The 19,948-nt window shown below is 36.5% G+C and overlaps 1 protein-coding gene across 50 annotated transcripts in view; it reads right to left on the bottom strand.

The window, feature by feature from the left end:
* The window catches only part of lrrfip1a (leucine rich repeat (in FLII) interacting protein 1a), a 41,750-nt gene continuing 21,802 nt past the window's right edge, over window positions 1-19,948 (bottom strand). For 22 of the 50 annotated variants that reach the window (XM_047814688.1, XM_047814690.1, XM_047814697.1 and 19 more), the window contains 12 exons: window positions 17,890-17,946; window positions 16,428-16,505; window positions 15,947-16,045; window positions 14,177-14,212; window positions 13,954-14,079; window positions 12,200-12,271; window positions 11,360-11,530; window positions 10,241-10,333; window positions 10,010-10,102; window positions 9,674-9,766; window positions 9,391-9,499; window positions 4,981-8,106 (listed from right to left, as the gene is read on the bottom strand). In XM_047814688.1, the coding sequence (XP_047670644.1) occupies window positions 5,612-8,106; window positions 9,391-9,499; window positions 9,674-9,766; window positions 10,010-10,102; window positions 10,241-10,333; window positions 11,360-11,530; window positions 12,200-12,271; window positions 13,954-14,079; window positions 14,177-14,212; window positions 15,947-16,045; window positions 16,428-16,505; window positions 17,890-17,946 (3,522 nt within the window). In that variant the 3' untranslated portion in view covers window positions 4,981-5,611. Of the gene's footprint in view, window positions 1,181-1,340; window positions 1,446-2,830; window positions 2,910-3,424; window positions 3,547-4,300; window positions 4,351-4,980; window positions 8,107-9,390; window positions 9,500-9,673; window positions 9,767-10,009; window positions 10,103-10,240; window positions 10,334-11,359; window positions 11,531-12,199; window positions 12,272-13,953; window positions 14,080-14,176; window positions 14,213-15,946; window positions 16,046-16,427; window positions 16,506-17,889; window positions 17,947-19,948 lie in introns of those variants that run through there. The other 28 variants (XM_047814692.1, XM_047814695.1, XM_047814698.1 and 25 more) reach the window with 11 other exon arrangements.

The raw sequence follows: 19,948 nt of genomic DNA, 5'->3' as shown, positions 1-19,948 counted from the left end.
TGTTCGTTATTAAACATTTTATTGCACAGCATATATTAAAATTTCCAGTGATCAAATCATCATCCAAGAATGAAGTTTCTTGCCATGGATATGGCATCATTAAATGTCATTATATGTGGCACGTTTTCAGGGATCTTTCAGTGTGTGACCTTGACCAGAAGCTTCAGATGCAGTTTGAGGACAGGCTTGTATTTTGACAGAGGGAAAATAATTACTCATATACAGACTGGAGATGAATGAATTAAAACACAGGGGCTCTGTGATACTGTCTATTCTTTTCTTCAGCGGTAGCTCAAGTGGTATAACCTCTGCGCTGTTGATCGGGATTCTGCTTGGCCCCTGTGCTTAACCACGTCTGCTCCAAGAGTGGTGTATCATGCCTGGTTTTGTGCTCTAACCCAAAGACGGGTTATGTGAAGAAAGAATTTCACTGTGCTGTAATGGATATGTGATAATAATAAAGGCTTCTTCTTCTGTTAGAGTTTGGTTCAGCTTGTCTGAACGATCATTTTTCTATCCAGTTGAGAGTTTTCTTTAACGGGATGGCAAATCTCCCACTCACAGGAAAGGACTCTCTTTAAGGGAGATTTTAGAATGTTAGTCACAACTTCACCACATTCATAATCAAAAAAAAAAAAAACCTTGGCTGTTCATTTCACCTGTAAAGTTTCAGACACTTGCAGTGTTTATGCTAAGGAGGACTGAATTTGTTCTGACAGTTTGTGGTTGTCTAACCCTTTACCTACACACCTTATTTTGTATTTTTCCTTTAATTTATCACCTGTCTGAACTACACAAAACAAACCCAGTCATGTCTTCTTCACGTATCACAAGTTTCACTAAGGTTTCACTACACTTGCTATGAAATCCTTGTTTATTTTTTTAACCCTAGAAATTAATCATTAAATAAAAATTAATAAATAACAAATCGCACAATATCATATTGTGTCAGTGCATTTTTTGTGTATTGAACTTGTCATAAAATCATGGGAAGCTGTACAGTGAAGTGGCAACATGCTTCAGAGAAGTCAGTAAATGGCACAGTGTTGGTTCAGCTGTGGGTTAGATGCTACTAGGGTGATGCAGCTGTGCCTCGATATGCCTTTATCTTCTCCAGCCGTTTGTTCAGGTGGCTGTTACTTTCCTCCAGCTCCTCAATCTTGTCCAATGCAGATCGGAGCTGGCAACAGCAACAACAACAACAATAATAATAATAATAATAATAATAATAATAATAATAAAGTAATTTATATACACAAAATTTAAAATCATTATACTAGCTGCTGTATTTGTGATATTTGTTATCAACAGATGGGGGAAAAAATGATAATAAATCAGACCTCTCTCTGCAGTTTGCGTTTCTCAGCTTTTAGCTCATCCTCCACTTTCTCCGCATTCTCTGCTGCTGATTTGTACCTAGTCACTTGGCCTTCAAGTCTTGTGACCTGCCATAAGACATGGAATATATATTGATGAAAGTTTACCCCAGTCCAATAAGAAATATATAATACACACATTCTGTGTGCCACTTAAGAGGACATTATATCAATCCAACAAAGTCGTAATTCGTAATACTGTACATTGTTTGTCACTTGTACTCCACGACATTTCCTGAATAAAATATACTTTTACTTCAATATATTTCCAGAAAGCATATTTATTACTTACTATAAAGGAAGAATCAAATGCAAGCAATTAGGTTTTAAGAATCAGTGGTCTGGTGTTTGCAAGTTAGATGATTTGTTAAACTCCTTGTACATGTACAAACAATTGCTTGCACAACCGTGGTTGATTTCAATTCTACTCAAGCCCTGTCATGTCTATCATGTCGCTTGTGGATTTCATGATAGAAGGAGAAATAGCAGCAGCACCTAATACTCGTGACGAAGATGAACACTTGTGGCCAAATTTGCGAGAAATGTTTTCTTATGTTAGAATGAAAGAGTCTTTGTACCTCTTATGCTTACCCAAAGATACAGAAAGGTGAGCGTGTAAATTCTGGTCAAACTCTGTCATGTTGACATGCAAAAAAAATGATCTTGCAGTTATGCAAACATCCACATGGTGCAAATTAAGCAGTCAAACATGTTCAACATAAGTTCAGTATATTTCTATTTACCAAGACAACTGAGCTATTTACAAGTCATTCAAATTGTTTAATTAACAATATTTGGCTAACATTATCTGAAAATATCTAGAAAATCACTGGCCACAAATTTACTGTCAAGAAACACACTACAGTTACCAGCCTGTGGAAGAATCTAGAAGAAGAAAGGACCAAAAAAACTAGTGACTTCCTGTGACTGCAGATGAGTCATTCAGAGAAAGAACCTCTACAGTTCTCACTCATTTTTGTCAACTGTACCCCTGAAAATAACTGTTGTAATCTTTTTTGTCCAAAGTGGTTACTGTTCTCTAATTTGGATACATTTTTCCACAATAAATGTTTTTGATGAAGCGCCTTAGTTATTTTGTAAAACATGCTAGTACAACAGTGCTAGTACCTTCAGCTAAATGTCCTTCAAATTTTAAGCAATGAAGATTGATGTTACACAAAATATTCAAGTATTTTCATATCCACTGTACTGAATATAAAGACTACAACTTGACTTATGTTTTCTCCTGGCTAAGAACAATATACAGTATGTATACAGTATTTCAGCAAAAGTGAAAATGCACATTGGTATAATGCTTTGACACTTCAAGCCATAAAGTGAATAAAAATGGATTAGTTTATGATCGGGAGGTAAAGCACAACTGGCCCAAGGTGAAAGAAGTTGACTTATAACAATGCATTCAAGCAGACAGAAAAAGATCAAAGGTCACTCACATTCTGTTCCAAAGCTGTGACTTCCTGCTCTGACTTGACCAGCTTAAATTTGAGATCACTGACTTGCTTGTTAGCATCTAAAACAAAACAAAAATCTACATTTTATACAAGTTCATTAAATATGGTACCCATATGAGGCCCTCATATTAATACAAATATAAGAAAAATATTGACCCTATCTCAAAAATAAAAAGTGTTTGTATTCCTTCTTTAGTGTTCAGAGGTTAAGGGGATTTGGACTGTGGTAGTTTTTAGCATTCTTTGTAAATAGAGGTGGTTTCCTGTCCAAATTTGATACTAAATATTTTGTTATTAACTGAAGCACATCACAAAAAAGAGCATAACTACAAACATGACTTCATTCAGCTTTATCCATCTAATTAAACTCCTTAACACAAAAAGTGTACGTTGTGCATCAAATAAATATAATGTGGTCTAAAGTTTGCACATAATAAATCCCAAGAAAAAAAATACAATCAAGTCGCTTAATTAAGTTTACATTATATTGGTATTGGCTCAGCACCATCTACTCTACTGTCTCTACTTGTACAAACAAAAAAACAAACAAACAAACAAAAGTGTGTGCTTGTCATACTCTGCATCTCCATGACATCCGGGTTAGTGCTGTTCTCCTGGACCTGTCCCTGAGGACTGCAGCTCTCGTTTCTTTTATGACTGTTTTTCTTCTGCTCAAGTTGCTCTTTTAAACTCTTCACCTGAATATAAAGGGTGTCATTTTTCAGGAATAAATGTACCATTTTGGTACGCATTAACTTCTATTATGGTCTACACTACAGACAAGCAGGACAGCCAGGTTTCATGCGTTACATATTACTAATGATCCACTCAGGATTACTGATGTCCAGTGTAAATAAAGACAGATTTATTTTGCAATAACAAACTGTAACTATGTAAGTCTCACTTTTATTTGTGTGGATAAGGGCCCTCCATACTGACTACTACAATATTTACAATCCCATGAATTTAAACATAAAATAAAACCTTTCCACATAAATACATGTCATATTTGTATTTTATTTCAAAAAAGTTCACACAGACAGAAATTCCTGTCACCAAGTATGAGAGTGTGACAGAATATCCCTAAAAATCTGCTTTAACTGCTATGTTAATTGTTATAAGAGCTATACAAATAAATGAAAATTGGTATATCTAGTAGATTTGCTGGTTTCACTGATAATGGCATAAAACCATACAAATATTCAAACCAATTAATTACATGCTAAAATCGCTTGTATCAACCATAATTTTAAGTTCATACTTGTCTATATTGTAATACTTTTACTTCTGTATTGAATTAAAATAATAATAATAAAAAATAGCTAAAACTAAACTACAAAAATAAAAACTAAAAAATCATAGATAGATAGATATTGCAGCATGTAAAAATTAATTAACCCACATTCTTAATGCACTAATGAAATGAACATTTAATAAATGTGTGATACTTACCTGTTCTATTAAATTCTCTCGTTCATCCACCAATTTTCTTAGACGGATTTCTGAAAAGCAGACAACACATTTATACACAGAATATAAGATAGTATATACAAGTTATTATAATTATATGGCATTTTATTTATATATATATATATATATATATATATATATATATATATATATATATATATATATATATATATATATATATATATATATATATATAAATAAAATGCCATATAATTATAATAACTTGTATATATATATATATATATAATTAGATATAGACATGCTGTCACTGGTCGTAAAATAGGGTTTAAAAACACAGCTTTTTAAAAAAAAAAAAATTTATGTTGAAGTAAATGTGTTTAAGTTAAAGTAAACATGACTCAGAACTGAACACCATCCAATACAATACAAAGTGTTATTCTATGGTTAAAAAGAAAAAGAAATCAGACTTACAGGATTAGGAGGAGCCAGGTTTATGGGCAGAAGTATTCGGCGCATGCAAATGATATATATGTGGAGGGTGAGGATGGAGCACATGCAGAAAACTCAGGAGTAAACATGGACCAACAAAAACCGCTTCATGCAGCAGGATCCTGTTTACTGAATTCTGTCAGATTTGTGCACATTTATTTAAAATAACAAAATCACTCTACATGAACACACAAAAACAACCATACAGGAGCTGACATTAAATTAATGATACTTTATTTTAAAGGTCTTCCATCATTGCGATACAATCTCCCGGGACTTTAGACATTGCTTACAGAAAGTTTCGGACTGAAAAGTGTCATCAGTGAATGGAATGTTAAACAACTGTAAAACTTTTGTTCTCTATGGGACATTTAATAAAAAAAAACAAATCAGTATAATGTGAAAAGCCAAAAGTCCCTGAAAAATCTTAGAAAAAAAATACATTTTTTATTATAATTATTGCATTATGTGTAAAAAGGTGAAAAGCAAATGCAAAATCTTTATAGATAAAACATTGTGTGAACTTTAGTGCAAAATAAACAAGCCTTAACAAATCTGCTGTCTGATATTTTTAGAAATGTCTACATCTCACACACTCCTGGCTTACATACCGATCATACAGCAGAACATTTAACGGGTGGTAAGATAAGTGCTTCAAAGACAGGATTATTACTTTCTTAAATATAATTTTGGTCTAAATTTAATAAATATAATATGCACTTTATGATTTTTCTGCATTCATGTCATTATTCACGATAAGAAGCTTTTCAAACAAATTTTCATTGAAGTGTGATTTAGTTCTAAGACATTTTCTACATTTATGGAGCACTTTTTCTATGGCTACTAGGACATTTTGCAGTCTTCTTTACTCTTTCCTTTTCCTTTCTTGCTTTCCTTTTTGGAGCCATTTTTTGCATCCTCCTTGTTTCTTTCACATGCACCTTCTTTGACTTCTCTGATTTCCTGCTCTCTCATATTCTGACCTGTTTCTTGAAGAACAACACTGTCAGCCACCAGATCTAACACTGCTGTCTTAAGAAGCTGATCATCAAGGACCTGCCCAACAATTGCTGGACTTGTTTCCTGCTTGTCTCGTTCACTGTGGTCAAAAGGTACCATTTCTTCATGACCTTCAAATCCTTGTTCTTCATATCCTGTTAAAGACTGTTGCTGACTTTTGTTATGATTGCCCCCTGTTGGGGCAGTATGCTCCACAGTCACACGCTCGTCTCTCTCTGTTGAGATATTCTGTTCATCTGTCTGTAGCTTGCAGTCTTCATGTCCATCTTCTGAAAGCGCTTGTGGTTTACTGGTTGTACGATTCTGGGCTGCACACCCAGGAATAATGTTGTGTTCTTGATGACACTCAGGATCTCTAAGCAAATTTTCTTCGGACCTCATAATATCTATGTTTAACTCAAAAGATTCTAAATACTTAACCTCAGCTTCATCCGGTTCTACTTTGAATTCCTGACCCAAGTGTGTTGGCTCCTGTGATTCATGCTCCTTTTCAGCTACTTCTACTGTAACTAAAGCACCGCCCAGCTGTGTGTCTGTGGATGTTTCTTGCTCCTTTTCAGCTACTTCTACTTTAACTAAAGCACCACCCAGCTGTGTATCTGTGGATGATTTCTGCGTCTCTTCAACTACTTCATCTGTAGCTAAAGCATTATTCAGCTGTGTGTCTGTGGATGTTTCTTGCTCCTTTTCAGCTACTTCTACTGTAACTAAAGCACCATCCAGCTGTGTTTCTTTGGATGATTTTTGCTCCTTTTCAGCTACTTCTTCTGTAACTAAAGCACCACCCAGCTGTGTTTCTTTGGATGATTTTTGTGTCTCTTCAGCTGCTTCATCTGTAGCTACAGCATTATTCAGCTGTGTGTCTGTGGATGTTTCTTGCTCCTTTTCAGATACTACTTCTGTAACTAAAGCATCATCCTGGTGTGTGTCTTTATATGTTACTTGTTCCTTTTTGAGTACTTCAGGTATAACTACAGCATCATCTAGTTGTGTGTCTGTAGAGGTTTCTTTCTTCTTTTCGTGTACATCAGCTGTAATTACAGAGCCATCCAGCTGTGTGTCTGAAAATGTTTCTTCCTCCTTGTTTTCAGGTACTTTATCTGTAACTACAGCATCATCCAGTTGCATGTCTGAACATGTTTCCTCCTTCTTTTCAGGTGCATCAACTGTAACTACAGCATCACCCAGCTGTGTGTCTGTCGATGTTTCTGCAAGGGTGCTTGTTTCTTCAAAAGGAATAATCTCTTCATCTGCTTCCATTTTTATTACATCTGAAATAGGTTCAATTTCCTCTTTCTCATTTTTAAACTCCCAACCAGATTTAGGGAAATCAGCACAGACGGCAACAATGTCTTTCAGCTCAGTGTCATCAGTGTTGCTTAAGATTTTGTATTTGCCAACAGAAGCATTAAACTCTCCAGTAGTTATGTCCAATGGACCATCATAAGTAGGGACATCAATCTTAATTTCTGTTTTGGAGTCTACAGTTCGGATGGAATCAGTGCCATCAGTCTGATTAATGATTGGTCCTAAAATGTTTCCAGGGCCAGTATTAGGGCTTTGTAGTTCTTCAGACTCTGCTCCTTTGCACATAAGGCCTATCTTTTCATCAACATTCACACTATCTGGTACTTTCTCATTTATTGTTGCTTCCTCTGAATAGACAGTGTTTTCCTCTACTGTCTGAACGTAACTACTCTCTGTGAGCTGATTGTCAATCTCATCCCCCATTTCTGAGTGTACTGCTTTTTCATCAGAGATCTGCTTTTGTTTCTGTTTATTTTTCTTTTTCTTCTTCTTTCTTTTTCCTGAAACACTGGCACTTTTGGAACTATTATTTGTATCTATTTTTGCTGATGATGAACTGTCAGGAACTGTTTTAATCTGAGAATCTCCAATCATGGTTTCATCTAGGTGGCCTATATCTTTTTCTGATGTCTCAGTTGGGTATTTTTCTGTGGAATCATGATTTCCCTCTTTTATAGTCTCATTTATTTTATTATACAGTGGGATCTCTTGCTGATCTGTCCTCATATCTTCCATAATACACCCCCCAACTTGTTCCCCTGCTTCAGCCTCAAACACAGTCTGGGGTTTTTCAATGTTTTTTTGAATTTTCTCTATGCTGTCATTTATATCATTTACAAGACCCCCATCCATGTATTGTGCTACTACAGGAGATTCAGAAGAACTGGCAGAGGAAGATGGAGGCAGGTGATTCTCTTGAACTTCATAGTCAAAATCCTGTGGGTGTTGGAACTGGCCACCTCTGGGGCTCCCTATATTTTCATCTCTAAACAGCTGCAACTCCTGAGTGCCTGGCAGATTCAGGAATCAGTGGTAAAGGAAATAAGAAAAATGTCTGTTCTTTAAAATACACAATTTTATAATTAAAATGAAAAAAGAAGAATAAGAGAGGATAGGCTTCAAAGCATAGCTACTCCAATGCACAGCTACTGACCAAACATGAATAATTAAGAGCACCAACATGTCTAATCTGTCTAATCTAAAATCAGCTTCACAGTGATTTTAGGGCTCCACATAAGGGCTGTTGCCTTTGACCAAATGGGAATGTACAGGTGCATCTCAATAAATTATAATGTCATGGAAAAGTTCAATTAGTTCAGTAATTTAACTCAAATAGTGAAACTTGTGTATTATATACATTCAGTACACACAGACCGAAGTAGTTTAAGTCTTTGCTACTTTTAATTGTGATGATTTTGTCTCACATTTAACAAAAACCCACCAATTTACTGTCTCAAACAATTTGAATATGGTGACATGTCAATCAGCTAATCAACTCAAAACACCTGCAAAGGTTTCCTGATCTATTAAAATGGTTTCTCAATTCGGTTCACTAGGCTAAACAATCATGGGGAAGACTGTGATCTGACAGTTGTCCAGAAGACAATCAATGACACAATTCACAAGGAAGATAAGCCACAAACTTTCATTGCCAAAGAATCTGGCTGTTCACACATTGCTGTATCCAAGCATGTTAAGTGTGGAAGAAAATATTTTTACAACCGACCGAGAGAAACGCAGCCTTAAGAAGCTTGTCAAGCAAAATGTGAGCCAAAATAATCACAATTAAAAGAACCAAAAGATTTAAACTACTTCAGACTGTGTGTACTTGATTTATATAATACACAAGTTTCACTTTTTAAGTTAAATACTGAAATAAATTAACTTTTCCCCAACATTCTAATATTTGAGATGCATCTGCATGTATAAAAACTGGTCATAAATCACCATGGGAATGGTGATGGAACATACTGTAAGCTTATAAACTTGTCAGGAAAGATATTGAAGAATCCAAAGTTCATTAAAAAAACTGCTTTTGCCATCAGGAACAGGATGCAGCATTTCAAGTATCATATTTTCAACATTAACACTCAAAATGCAGTATGGAAATTAAAGTGCATTTTAGAATAACAAAAGGGAAATCAAGCTGTTAGACTTAATATTTAGAAATCACTGTCAACATGCCAAAAGCCCAGAATGTGCATAATGCCAAAAGCATCTGTTAGCTTTTAAGCTAGCACAATGCAAGAGCAAAAATATAACTATCTACTTGTATTTGGTCAACTAAAGCTTACCTAATACACCGCTCCCATGTTGCAGTTCACTGCTAGCAGATCCACCACTCACATTTCCATCTACTTCCCCACTGGTGCACAGGTCTGGTCCAAGGACAATGCCATGTTTCTGTACAGAAGGTTTTAGGGTTAAATGAGTGTTCTAGTCCACATGTTTAGCTTAATGCTCATGATAGAGTTATGGTAAGGTACATGAAGGTAGGTGATAGAGTGAGCGGTGTACAAGGAATATGAAAGGGGTATGTGAGGAGCTTGAGAGGGGTAGGTTTGCATTTACATTTACCTTTAAAATGTCTTTGAGTTGAACCACCTCCTCCCTGAGCTCATCCCGCTCATTTCGAATAGCATCAGAATACACTTTCTGTTTCTCTAAGGCCTGAGGAACCCAATAGTTGAATGCACACACACACACACACACACAGACACACACAGACACACACACACACACACACACACAGACACACACAGACACACACAGACACACACACAGACACACACACACACACACAGACACACACACACACACACACACACACACACACACACACAGTTATTTACTACAGCCTGTTCAAACTATACTGTGCTCTGTGAGAATTCTGAACAGCTTCATGCAGCATACCCCAATTTTTTTATCCTTCCATTCAATAGTTTCCTGTAGGTCAGAAATCTCCCTAACAAAGCTGTCTTGTTTGAAGTGTAATTGACGGATTTCCTGGCAGCAGTATGAAGCAATACAGAACCCAAGGGGTAAGGAGAGAAAGAAGCAAAGAAAAAGATGTAAGGATGCAAAAGATAATAAAGGCAATGAGTTTAAAAGAACGGTTTCAGGACAAGCATAAACAGTACTCACAGTCAGAAGCTCTTCACTTTGCTTCAGTGTTTCCTTTTGCTCGTTGAACTGAAACTGCAATATACTGTGGGCATGCTTCTCTCGCTCCAAATCCTGAAAGGATGATCAACAGTTGAAAAGAGGTGCATTAAAAAGCTATGGCTAGCGTAGCTGTGGCTTATTTCTTCTAATTTATATATTGAATGCTATTGGCAGTACTCTTATTAGGGTGACACTGTCCATATGATCGGTGGATTAGTGGTTAGCATATTCGCCTCACACCTCCAGGGTTGGGGGTTCGATTCCCTCCTCCGCCTTTTGTGTGTGGAGTTTGCATGTTCTCCCCGTGCCCCGGGGGTTTCCTCCGGTTTCCTCCCCGGTCCAAAGACATGCATGGTAGGTTGATTGGCTTCTCTGGAAAAATTGTCTGTAATGTGTGATTGCGTGAGTGAATATGAGTGTGTGTGTGCCCTGTGATGGGTTGGCACTCCGTCCAGGGTGTATCCTGCCTCGATGCCCGATGACGCCTGAGATAGGCACAGGCTCCCCATGACCCGAGAAGTTTGGATAAGCGGTAGAAAATGAATGATTGAATGTCCATATGATGAGTAACCGAATTAAGACTAAGAAGTTTTTTATATAAATAATATTGAGATTTCTTGTTTGGTTCAACAAGTGACTTTCATTTTACTTCTTTGCACTCCAAATTGGGATACAAGCAGTACAAGAGTGCTGTCTGCTTATACACACACCCTTTTAAGGACAATTTCAGCCTTCATATTAACAAATTCAATTACATTTATTTGTATAGCACTTTTAACAATTATAAGATTACAAAGGTTTTAGCTAATATAAGCACCCTACAATTTCTGACAGAATAAAAATAAACACTTTGTATGAGTATAATTTTTTATTTGCTAGCATTTGTGTTTGAAACCCTGAACTTTACAGTACATGCCCAGACACCATCACAGCATGCGGTCATAGGGCTGTGTGCACATTACAGCCCTAATTATAGCCTAGTAAAAGACTGATCCAATGTTTATTCTGAACAATAATTAAATCACAGTTTTTTTTCCACAGAACATTCAACATAAAAATGGCATTCATCTTTCAGGCCTAACTCTCAATTAAGCATACCTTGCTCTTCTCCTCACACTCTCGCCTGGTCTCAGCCAGAAGCTCTTCCAGCTCTATCAGCGAGTCTTTCAAAGTGTCCACCTCATACATCAGATTAGATTTCTCATTATCGAACTGCGCATTGGACACCATGGCCTTGCGATATTTCTCCTCCATCTCTGCCAGAGAATCCTAAAAGTGATAAAAAAAAACACATGAGCACCGTGTAGGCACAAGCACACGCATTCGAATACACAAATATTCGAACAAAATTCAAATACACACTGGTGTAGTGGAAGGCGTGAGCGGAGATCTGCAGTGTGTGTTTAAGGCCATAAATATGACAGCAAAAAACAAGTCAGTGTAAAACCTGCTAAAAAGCCTGAACAATTTTTTGTAGGAAAAAATCATTTAAAAAATGATATTAATTGTTTTCAAAGTATTTACCATGTTTGAGCAACAGTTTACCATATCCTGTTGCTCAAACATGGTAAATAAACATATTTATAAATTGCTGCTAGCATAACAGTGAATCCCACAGACATTGGCATCATATAATTAGAACATTGAATTGACAAGAAAAAAGTTATTTAATTTAATTACATGACCTCAACATTAGACATCACATGGGACCTTGATCTATAAAGTTATTGTTTGGGATAGGGACTATAACCTTGTAAGTGTCCAAATATTTTTGGTTCTGGTTGTATTAATTTGTTTTCTATCTAAGCAAACAGATTTTGTAGTGGTGCGTCTTGTAAAAGCCTGAAGCATAAAAACTGGAAAACCATAAACTAATAATTATTTTTAGATTTTTTTTTGACATCAGAGTTTCCACAATGCTTTGACTGTGTGTTGTACCTTGAGTTCCTTGAGGCTCTGCATGTACTTGGCCTCAACATCCTGGATCTGATCCTTAAGTTCATGAATCTCCTAAATAAACACCATGGAAGAGCAAAAAGAGAATGAAGAAATGAGTTTGACATGAGACAGCAGTGATGAGACAAGTAGCAAACAATCATTTGTAAAAAATGTAATACATTTTTTTTTACACAAGTACTGCAAAACAGATTAACTCATTGCAGAATTTACTGTGAACTACAAATGATTATGTTCCAGTGTTCTGCTTCTACAATACATTCTCTACAGGAAAAAGGGAGACATCAATCATGACACGTGCACAGCACAATCATTACAAGGAGATAGGAGTGCATGTGTTAGCTGTCGTGAAAGCTTGATTGGTTTTATTTACTCCCACATAAATGTATTTGTATAGCAATGGGTTAACAATCTGATAACTACAAATTCATACCACTGAGTATATAAGCTATATAAGCTTCAAAATCTCATTGGATTAACGAGATCCTTTTGAAATCATACAGCGTCAATGAATATTTCAAATAATTTTTTGTGTAGAGAAATTAAAATCCATTCTCTGCATGTTCAAAGCATGTGGGCCACAGACAAGACAAGGCTGAGCATCTCAGTTTATCTTATTATCAAAGTCTAACCCACTGTAGAAAAAACTTAGGTAAATGAATGGAGGAAAACAAGTTTCAGAAAAGTCTGTGCCGTTAGTGCTGCCATATTTTTGACAACCTTAATTGTTGTTATCGAACTCTAAGGTGGTATACAATGAAATAATTACCTTAAAAACTGCCTAACTATCAGGCAAATTTAACTGAGCAGTACATGCAGCCCTGTCTCACAGCATTCCTGAGCCTCAAGGTGTGGAAGAGAAAGGGAGTTGAACTACCTACAGAAAAGCCCTTATTACACTGTCATGTGTTTGATGGCTGCAACCCAAAGACCCACTGGATTAGCTTGCCGAGATAAACTGTGGTACAGCAGACCATCATTTTGACATCATGGAGCTGAACTACAGCACAGTAGTATGTATGTTTTAATAGGTGAGTGAAGATGCATGTTCTCTGTTTATGTAAAACACTGAGGATAAGCCATGAGCACTGTCTTGATGTTTGGAGTTGACTACAATCATCTCTAGGTTATAAGTCTGCACAGAAGCACAGAAGCAAGGTATAGATTGACAGTCTGAAGTACATAAATAACACAAAAACATCCACAAAAAAACATTGATTTACCAGTTAAATGATTTTTACAAATTGCCACATGAACCAATAAAAACACAAATATAAAGAAAGAGAGGGAGATTGTTACTGGCCAGAACTATGTACAGCAAGATAAAGTGGTAAATTTGTCTGTTACGGATATTGTTCACCACACTATGTTAATAAACTCATCATCTGATCTCCTCTTGCAGGTGACAATGTTCCCACACCATCATAACATTCACATCACATTTACAGTCTGAATGCTGCTGAAAATACATCATTTGAATTTTGAGTGATTCTTATCCTCAATCAAGAATAGAGGCAGTACTTTGCAATTCTATACTCCACTGAAACTATGAATTGAAAAGTCTGGTAAAATAAAGTATGATATACAAGCAACACAAATGTGATCCTTGGAAAATGTTTAACACATGTGTACTCATCCACCAATACTTTTGGAAGTGACTATATAACTAAAGTCTTGAAAGACTTAATAAAAGAGGTTGAGGGCAGTGGTGGATAAACTAGTAACACAGAAGGTACCTTAATATCCTGCAAGGATGTCTCAGTATCTGCAGTGACAGATGAACTGCCACTTCCTTTGCGTGAGGAAGCCCCGCCCAGTGAAGTCAGAGTAGCAGTGGATAGAGTAGATGCTCGAGAGGAGCCCTCAAAAGAAAATGAATGGATTACATCTGTCAATAACAGATGTTATTACCACCCTTTCAACAGAAAGTTTAATAGAAGAAAAAGTATTGTTGCTAACCTTTTCAAAAAAATCTCTGTCCAATCCATCATCCAACTGTAAGCAAAAGATTTGAAAAAGAGAGAAACTGCAGTTGTGCTTTTTTTTCTATTTTACGTTTTATTGCATTTCACACAACAAATGCACACAGAAGTACGCACATAAAACAGCTTGCTAACATAAGTGAATGACAATAAAGGTATAAAAAACATCTAAACTCTAGGCTTATGAGATGTGTGCACTATACTGTGGGTATAGAAAAGAATTACAGTTAACGAAAAGAATTATAAAATTATTTACTTTCAAATTATTTACATTTTGTTGTATTACAGCCTCAAATGAAACCACAACAAAACAGGATTTATAATTTATCAAGTCATTCCATAGATTTTCAGTAGAGTAAAGTCTGTGCTCTGAATAAAGCATGGCAGCATACTGTATTTCCCTGTTCCTCTTTTAGTCACCGTATGGTCAGTTTAATGGTGCACTTCAGGTGATGTTGAAATGTGAATCTTCACACCCTCACCATTTTTGCAGAGTCCAGCAGGATATACTCCATCCATTTTCCCATCTATCCAAACATTCTTCCTACTGAAGAGAAACACTCCCACAACAGGACACTATACTGCCACACTTTACAGTAGGCACGGTAAACTGCATGGACTTTCTGCCAGATGTTTAGTATCATTGCCAAAATTTTATATTTATTCTTATCTGACCATTATACTATCTCCCACGTGACCTCAAAATCGAGTTGCTTTTTGCAAAGCTCAAATGAGACTTAATCTTGCTTATATTAAGTAGTGGCTTGTTTTTTGGAACCTTCACTTATAAATCATTTTCTCGGAGCATTTGTAATATTGTCACATGTAACAATGACTAATCTAAAGTCTTGTAACTTCTTCAGAGGTAGCCTCTCTCAGCAGTTTCCACCTTGCACTGCCATCTAATTAAGTGAGACTTGGTGTTAGCAAACTTGCACATCAGAATTATGGACTGTGCTATACCAGGGATGGAAAAAGGCTTTAAACAACACAACCAAGTGCTTCATTGCACAAGGAATATCTCCTTTTATTCTGAAATAAACAAAATAATTAAACGTGTGGTGGAAGCCTGTAACCGTAGTGCGCAATGAAGATGAATTTTTAATTATTATTATTAATATATATTTCATAAATGCTTAAAAAATTATTTTTTTTTAAATTTCAGGCTGATCATTTTGAAAGCGGGTCTTTCTTTTCTATACCCATTGTACCACTATTCTATCTATCATGCCCTCAAACTCTCGCCAACTGACAGCAGAAGATACAGTAGTAAACTGATAATCATGTTTAATTTTCTAAATTAAATCCCAATATATGTTGTGTGAGAAGCATGCATGGAAAGCCAGCATGGCATCTTCAGCATGCACAAGTGGACACCAAAATGCATCAGAGAACAGTGTTTAGTTGCCCTGTTATCAAGCTGGACAACAAGATTTAAATATGGCTAATGGGAAGCAAATGCTACAATATACAACAGAATTTCACGTAAATATTTAAGCTGCAGACACCATGATATTTGACAGATAAATGACCGTTTCATCAATAATTGCAGAGAGATGAAGTCTTTCACAATGGCTGTTAAGCATTTAAACAGACAAATCACAAGTGTTTCATGCAGCATCAAAGACACAAACACAACAATACCATGCAGGTCTTGTTTCAGCAAGATCATGCCATACCAAACATTTTTGTTTATTTCACACCATTAAAAACATTCTAATCACACGCTGTGCTGTTTGCCACTCACATTTGGCAGATCAGGAACGGTCACATGATCCAAGTCTCTGAGGCCACTGCTGCTACCTGCCTTTCGTAAAAAACTGGCCACTGAACTGCTGCTATTTTCCTGGAAACCACCAGGAGACACCAAAAATATATACAGAAACACACACAGCTAATGTCAGTGCACTTCTTAAAGTAATAACTACAGCTAATGCAGGACAACATTAACTTGAGGGCTTATCTAAAGTGAAGCACTACACTCAGTAGTGTTCTGTTGTGGTCCAGTGGTGCATCTGTGTGGCACCAATCTACTTGTAATGATTAAAAAAATGTAATCACTTAGTTCTTATTGCTACCAGTATCATAACAAATAGACAGCATTTAATTAATACTATCCTATTCAGCTCTCAACATGGCAGAAGCTGTACAATGTGACATCACAATAAACACTAGATTAAGTTTCACCATAAACCCTTATGCGAAATGGTGCTGAAAGGGAGGCTCACCACTGGGCTAGCACATCTGGAACTCGCTCTGGATGATGCTCTGGTGCTTGAGCCCAAAAGGCCACTATACTCTGACAACTAGGGAAATGTGATGAACGAGCAAACACACACACACACACACACACACACACACACACACACACACACACACACACTTCTTTTACTAAAACAAAAAATGGGGCTGGGGTTATTTGGGATGGCATTCTGGCAAATAGGGAATTCTCCCAACAATCCATACAATAAGTCCAGTGTTAAAATAAGTCCAATCAGTGTTAAAAATTGTAAGTCAGAAGACATTCACAAAAGATATCACTATACCAGTGATATCTCCGAGAGCATATTCTAATATTGCTGCTATATTGTCATATTGCCAGATCATGGATAGAAGCTGTCAGACAATATCATATATCAGCCAAACAGCTGATTCTTACTCTCAGCATTGGAGAATAAAAAGGTGCAAAATGCAAGTCTACAATAGTAACAAAATTGACAGCACATTGACTGTTGCACATGCTGACATTATTTGTGCAAAATTGCAGTTGCAAAAATGCACACATGCCAAAAGTTTGACACCCATGACCATCACACTCACATGTCCATGTTGAACATCTCATTCCACATTTATTCCCTTCACTGGTATAATGAGGTCCACCCTTATTTCCACTAGATGTTGGAGCATGTATGTGGTGATTTGTGTTTATTCAGCTACAGGAGCATTAGTTAGACACTGTTGACTGTCAGTTCCAGTGAAGGATCACATGGGAAAAGTGCAAATGGAACACACAAGAATCTTGTGTGCATCTAACCATTCAGGGAAAACCATGTATTGGTGTCAGGAGTCCACAAACCTTTGGCCATATAGTGTTGAACACAGAATTATTTTATGTCGAATATGTTGTGTTGAATTCCTGATTTTTATTCATAACATACTGTTGAATTCTCAAATCAGATGGTGCCTATAAAAGAACAATTCGTAATTCAAAGAGCAAAAACATATAATCATAATCAAGGAATCTCAAATGTCAGCAACTTGTACCAGTACGTTTTCTGCCATTTGAGATTCTTCATGACAGAATTTTGTGGCTACACATTTCTGTTTTGTTTTACCACCTTTGAAAGAGATGCAGAGTGTGAGAATAGCTATGAATGGCTGTTTATAGCCATAAGTGATGATACAAACTGTGGACATGCAATAGCATTAAAATTAAAATTGTATTCAGTGACAAATCACCAGGGTCTAAGAGGAATAAGGTGATGAAATGCGATGTAACAGGAAATAATCCACTTCAGGGAGGTCAGACCAAATTGAGGTCATATCACCATACCCAATTGTGGATAATTACCTATAAAAGCCTGCCCCCAAGTGTTTTATTTCCTATATGTTAATGGATGCAAAAATGATGTTTTTGCAAAGCAAGCACAGTTAGTTTCCACGTAAGAAAACGTCAGACATCTTTCTTACAGTATGACTACTGGAGCGCAGAGATGTACCGCTGAGACTGTTTTCATATAAAGATCCCTAATAAGCATGAAAGAAACAAGACAGAGTGAACAGAGAGAGAACATACACAAACATACTCTTTGGTTCGTTAACATATTCAAAGTTATTCCCAATTTATGTACCCTCATTCACATTTAGGCATGTTTCTGGGAGGTAGAAGGAAAGGAAATCCACATGAACACAGTGAGAACCTGCAATATTCTACTAAATCATTGAATCAGGGACCAGGGAACTGCAAGGTACTGTAGCAACACACACACTGTGACACCATACTGCCCAGGTAAGTCATCATAAATAATTGTTAGTTAACATTAACCAGATTTGAAAGTATTTTTGGTAGAGAACTAATACTAATATAAATCATCATTATAGTTATGTACACAGCAGACACATCACAAAATGTTCCTGTGAGCTGCATATATATTTCTAACCGTCTTTTTAACTTTCATTAAGGACACCTACTGCTGCTTTCAAAAGATCATTGTGTTTCCATTTAATTTTACAACAGGACAGCTATAAATGTCAAGTGCAATGCCACCTGCATGATTCCACTGGATTTTCATAGCATTTACTCAAACGCTGTGTTTGAAAACTGGTGAAGCGTAAAGGCTTTATGTACACTCACCATCTATTTATTCAGTTATTCAATCAGCCAACCACAAGACAGCAGCACAATGCATAAAACCATGGAGATGCAGCTCAACAGCTTCAGTTAATATTCACATCAAACTCCAGAATGAAGAAAAAATCTGATTTCTTCTACTTTTGTCATGGTTGTTAGTAGCAAATGAGCTGGTTTGAGTATTTCAGAAGCCGCTGATCTCCTGACATTTTCATACACAATAGACTTTTACAAAAAAAGTTTACACAGATTGGTGCAAAAAACAAAAAGCTCACTGTGTGGAGGATCTGCATGCTAAAGCACATTGTTGATGAGAAGATCAGAAAAGAATGAACAGACTGGTCTGAGCTGACAGGAAGTCTGTAGTAAACACTGTCCAGTCTGGGTGAGCCTACGTCCATAATAGTCTGAGCTGTAGAGCTCTAAAGCTGTATCTACATGCCAGTACACATGGTCCTGCTGCTACATGATTCGCTAATTGGATAACTGCATAAATAAGTATGTGTACTGGTATCCACTTAAAGTTGACAGTAAACATATATACCAGTGTAGAAGTACATAGTTTAATATATAAAATAAATGTATTTAACTATCGGGCTGTGGAGACTCAGTGGTTAAGTTTCTGAGCTGATGATAATAAGGTGGTGAGTTTAAAAGCTGGACTGCCAGAAAGTCACAGATTGGTACCGCAGGTCCACCACAAACTACTGCTTTTGAACAACTACTGGTCTGTGTACATGGATCTGTACAAACAGTTATATGCACATGTAAGAATCTTTACTCCACATTATATCCATCTTCTCTAATTCTAGTCTCTGGAATTGAACCTTACTAAAAATACAGTGAGGGGAAAAAAGTATTTGATACTCTGCTGATTTTGTATGTTTGCCTGCTGACAAAGAAATGACCAGTCTATAATTTTAATGGTAGGTTTATTTTAACAGTGAGAGACAGTATAACAAAAAAAAATCCAGAAAACACATTTCAAAAAAATTATTTGCACCTTAATCAGTGAAAGAAGTATTTGATCCGGTATCAATTGGCATGATTTCTGGCTCCAAGATGTCTTTTTTACAGGTAACAGAAGCAATCAATCAATCAGATTCCAAATGCTCCACCATGGCCAAGACCAAAGAGCTGTCCAAGGATATCAGGGACACAAATTTAGACTACACAAGGCCTGAATTGGCTACAAAGCCCATCGTCAAGCAACCTGGTAAGAAGGTGACAACAGTTGGTGCAATTATTTGCAAATGATAGAAAAACTAAATCTGTCAATCTCCCTCGTTCTGGGGTCCATGCAACATCTCACCTCATGGAGTTTGAATGATCATGAGAATGGTGAGAAATCAGCCCAGAACTGCACAGGAGGATCTTGTCAATGATCTCATGGCAGCT

Source organism: Tachysurus fulvidraco, chromosome 6 (assembly GCF_022655615.1).
Source record: "Tachysurus fulvidraco isolate hzauxx_2018 chromosome 6, HZAU_PFXX_2.0, whole genome shotgun sequence".
Lineage (NCBI taxonomy): Eukaryota > Metazoa > Chordata > Actinopteri > Siluriformes > Bagridae > Tachysurus > Tachysurus fulvidraco.
Note: the sequence above shows the minus strand (reverse complement) of the source record. Positions and strands in the feature narration are given on the sequence as shown.